Raw genomic sequence first — 4901 nt, 5'->3', positions numbered from 1 at the left:
GTTTACACTGACACAGATATATATATATGTATACAGTATAGAACAAAGAGGTCACATGACCAGATACCGTTGCAAAACTTAGAAGTGGTATCTTGGCACCCCGGGGTGTTGGTTTAGAGTAGGGTTGTTTTGTTCAATTAAGATGGATTCCTTGATTTTGTGCTTGTCTGTGTTTGGTTCTTTGTTTAAAATGACTTAGATATACTATGGTTTTTTGAGTTGCAATGGTGAAAAACATGGGGCGGTTTTTTATTGTGTTCTGTGAATCTGGTTTCCAATTTTCTTCCTGTTTCTTCGATGTAGAATTCTGGGCAGTTATTGCATGTTATTTTGTAAATGATGTTGATATTGTGTGATTCTAAATAATTTTTGTTTAGTAAAGATTTTAATCTAGTGCCGGATTTTTGTGAGAATTTGACGTTGACAGGAATATTGTGTTTAATGGCTAGTTTTGTCCAAGTGTAGATAATTCTTGAGCTGGTTTCAGGAACAAAAGGTAAACTGCAGTGTAATGTACTGTTGTTGGGTTTGTTAGTATTAATTTTGTTCGTGAGTTGAGTTTTGTTGTGGGGAATGTTGGAAAGTTTTTCAACAATAGCTGGTGGAAATTTATTGGTGTGAATGAAGGAATGATTTATGTGGTTGATTTCTTCATTTATGTCGTCCGTTGAACAGAGTCTTTTGACTGTTTTTATGAGGTTTTTGAATGTATTGATTTTTGACTGAGTTATAGCTGGCCACATCATCAGCAGAAACCCTGTTAAGTAATGACAGTATTACTTGTTGTGTAACTGATGAGTCTGTGAGTCTGCTATGTGAGCATTCTTCTTCTTTAACTGTCATTGCATCTGTTTTTCAGATCAGAGCCCAATAGATCTTCAGCAGATAGCTCCGGCCACCACTGACCATAGCTGGAACTTTGCTACTCTTTCACATGTCATCATTAGTTACCTAATTAGTCCCTCGATTACTTGCATGTTCAAGTTTCCAAAATGTTTGACTTGCAGTGTGTGCAGCTTCTATGGATGTGATCAAGATTTACTTTTTGACAGTCTTTGTTGAGGCACATCTACCTATTAAGCCCAAAAAATGCTGTAACAGGGCTTGAAAATAGATTTGGTGCTGACAAAGATAATAGTAGTGATAGTACTAATAGCCTTATGACATATTATAAAATCAAGAACAAAGTCTAATTTCAAATGGACAAGGAAGAAATTGCATAATTTGATTTGAGAATCAAAAAAGAGATAATCAATTTGTGTGTGTGTGTGAGAGAGTGTTGCTGGTAAGGTGGTATGGATACTGAAACCCTGTGACTTTTTGACTACTTATAACTCATGACTAAAATAAGTTACCATTTTATGGATTTTATATATATGGATAAGCAGCTTCCAGACTTTAAAATTGTGTATGCAACACCATCTAAGAAACAATTACTGGAATTTCTTGATCTTTCCCTTTCTACCCAAAAAATACCACTTTGCCTCTGGTTGAGGGAAAGATCTTCTGTTAAAAGATTATGAATAATGAAAATTAAAAGTGAAGAATGTTAAATTTGTTGTGATGTTTGTTTTTTTAACATAACTAATGCCTCATAATTCATTAAAGGTAGAAATACGGGTATAGAAAAAAAATATTCTTTAGGAAAACTATAATGTAATTCAAATAGTGCACTAGAAAACACTTCTGATGTTTTGAATAATGTCTGTTGTATTACATGTTTGCCATCTGATAACCATGTACACTACAGTCCTTCCTTGTTCTGTATAGGATATCTGGTTGTTTGGGTGAAACGTAACCTTCCAAAGAAATGTCAGCATCAGATAGGAATATTATGCTCATCTCCAGTCAGAAATGAAAACAGTTTAAGGAAGTGGAAGTTACTTACTGCTGTGGCACATTTTTGCTTGTTGGTTGCTTTAGCTCTAATTGCAGTCTGTCCTCATATTGTAAATATCTCTGAAAGTATTATCAGTAAACTCTGGAGACATATGGGATATGTATTTTTGGTTCTGTTCATCTTACAAAAGATTTTAAGTAACTCACAGTCTATATATATCGTTGGAGGAGTATTCAGAAACAAACTATTTCCAGCAGATATAAATGACATAGAAAAGTTTCAAAAGAAGAAGAAGAAACTTGTGGGATTTCGTATCTTGCGGTCATTACTCTTGAAACTTTGTAAGTTGTGTGTGTGTGACAGAAATAAGTTTAACAATGTTTTTCAGTTATTAAAGCTTTTATACACTCTAAATTAAATAGAATTTCAAGTTATTTTGGCTTACTTGTTATTTTCTGTAAAAATCCATCTCAGATGGACTTTGATCATAAGTAAATGCAATATTTTTAAAAGTTGGATTGGAATATTGATAAAGAGATAGTACTCATTATGTAGATATTAGCTGTTTGAATAAGAAGTTTATAGAAAAGAACTTTAAAGCATAGATATTGGTAAGAATATGATGTTTAAAAGGAATGTTGAATTATGAAGTTTGGGTTAAAAAAATTAATCCTTTTTGGATCAGTGAGCACCTTTCAGGTGTTGAGTGCACACTTGCATATCAAATTTCAAAATTTAAGTGAGAATGATAATTTATTAGTTCTCACCCTTTTATGACCTAATAACCATTCAGTTGAGTACATTACAAACTGATTAGTACATTGGAATGAGTGGGAACTGCCTGTTGTAGAAAAAACACATGTGGCTACCATTGTTAGAATCCACATGTAGCCATTCCACCAATCCGAACCAGGGATAAACCACTAATCAAAACATATTCTCCATAATCCACCATGATACAATAAAAGACCTGCAACAGCTGACACACACACTGACTCGAAGACAAAAGACAGAAGACTTTTGAAACATCGTCCTCTACGCTTGTCATGAATATTCTGTTCAAACAATCTATCAGAGATTAAAAACTGTTTGGATAAATATAGAGTGAATAAAGTGGTGTGAAAAGTAAGTTATGGTATGAAGGGATAATTCATGATCAATACAGACCACAGAGAGGTCTCTGACAGTGATGAGATTTCACTAGATGTGGATAGGGCTGTTTAATCCCATCTTTTTTTTTTTGTAAAAAAATTATCAGTGAGAATCTATCACAGTTAGAGCTCTTTCTGTGGTCATGTTTATCATGAATTATCTTTCTCATACCATCTGACACCTACAGACCTGAATAAGGACTTAGTGTGGACCCTGAAACATTGTCCCTTAAGAAAGTAAAATGGCCAGAGATATTTGTGAAAATTTCAGCAAACAAGATCAAATAAAAGAGTAATAAGAAAGTTTCTCATTAAGGATAGTGATTGTGTATTATCATTAAATATAATATTATATAATTATTGAAATAATATTACAAAATACAATGAATCTGATTGTGAAACAAAATATTTGATGCTTTTTCAGGTATTCCACTTCTCATGGTGTTCTATTTGTCGGTCTTTGGTTATCAAAACTGGATCAACAGATCTGAAAAACTTTTGTTTTCTTTTGCAGTTGTCCGCGCCTTCCGAGTAGTAAGTTGCTAACTTGATATTTTGTACCTACTGTAAAAGTAAATTTGGAGTTGATTCCAGAATTTATTCACATAATACATAAATAGCCTTTATCATAAAAACATTTTGGATATTTTGTTAAACTTCATTATTTTTTAATATACAGGTGATGTTGCTTTTTAAACTGTAATCCAACCGAGTTTAAATCTTATACCTAAGAATTTAATAGTTAACTGGTTAAATGATTTTGGATTTTCATTTTAAGTACTTTTACAGTTTTTAGTCAGTATTGAGTGTACACAGCAGAGAAGTATTTTAGACACTAGTGTTCATTTTGTATAATCTGAGATTTATCCGTGAAAATAATGTTATAGCTATTTTTGTATATACATAAGTAATTTACAAAAGTGTTTATGATTTAGATATGGTACTCACCATTCTACAGAACAAGGAACTATTGCCTCACACTACTACTGAGAAGATTTTTGTGAATGTCACAAACTTTCAAATAAACTCCCACACCTACATGTATTAATGTGAAGTGTGCCAGCCTATGATGTAATCATCATTAGACTAGTATTTCACTAACAGGAGGGTGATGCATCGACCATGAACACTAGCATTACAACAAAGGCTCGTACTTTTCATTGGCACTACTTCGTTATGACTTTTTTTTCTTAAGAATAATTGCATTTTTATGCTTATTATTTTAAACTTTTTTTATTATTATTCATAATGTAGTCTTTTTCTCTTTAGTTTCTTTAATATGAGAATGAACAATACCAACTTTTAAACACTTCATTTAAAACTTTGATTTAAATTTGACTTTTCCCTTTTAATCAAACTTGTATTTTGGGATGCATATTTCAGTATCTTTGATAAGGTGTTTTAACATTATGATTCGTTTGTATCGAACCTTATGGTTGTCATTAAGTGCTATACAATTTTGTCGTTACACCAAAGACGTATTTACCATAGACATACCAGGCTATTGTTTATTCAAGAAAAACATAGGTGGTTTTGTAGATCATCTGGATTAAGAGTTCATGTTTCCATGTTTTACTGTCTCCCAAGGTTGTGACACGTCTCAGCAGAAGCCATTCAATACTGTAATAGTGAGTGAAGGCACTCTGATGGTCAGTGATGTCCCTATCAACACAGGCATCCTTTACTGCACATGAAAGGAGGTTTTAGTGACTTGCATTCAAATGTTATTAATCTACTTTTTGTGTATGTTATACCAATTAGTATATCATAAAATCTTAGCTAATATAATGTATAATAATTGAAATGTGACTGTATTTTACAAAATACTAGTCAACTAAAACACAGCCAAGACCGGTCACTTTGTAAAGACTAAAGGTCATGTTTGTATTATTGGATACGGTAACATGAGT

The 4901-nt window shown here is 32.5% G+C and overlaps 1 protein-coding gene across 2 annotated transcripts in view; it reads left to right on the top strand.

Annotated features, from left to right (window-relative positions):
* Window positions 1-4901, top strand: part of LOC106458252 (pecanex-like protein 4) — a 37919-nt gene that overhangs the window by 10942 nt on the left and 22076 nt on the right. For both annotated transcript variants that reach the window (XM_022384403.1, XM_013917732.2), the window contains exons 5-6: window positions 1771-2181; window positions 3416-3525. In XM_022384403.1, the coding sequence (XP_022240111.1) occupies window positions 1771-2181; window positions 3416-3525 (521 nt within the window). The remainder of the gene's footprint in view (window positions 1-1770; window positions 2182-3415; window positions 3526-4901) is intronic.

This window comes from Limulus polyphemus, unplaced genomic scaffold (genome assembly GCF_000517525.1).
Source record: "Limulus polyphemus unplaced genomic scaffold, Limulus_polyphemus-2.1.2 Scaffold435, whole genome shotgun sequence".
In the NCBI taxonomy this organism is placed as follows: Eukaryota; Metazoa; Arthropoda; class Merostomata; order Xiphosura; family Limulidae; genus Limulus; species Limulus polyphemus.
Note: the sequence above shows the minus strand (reverse complement) of the source record. Positions and strands in the feature narration are given on the sequence as shown.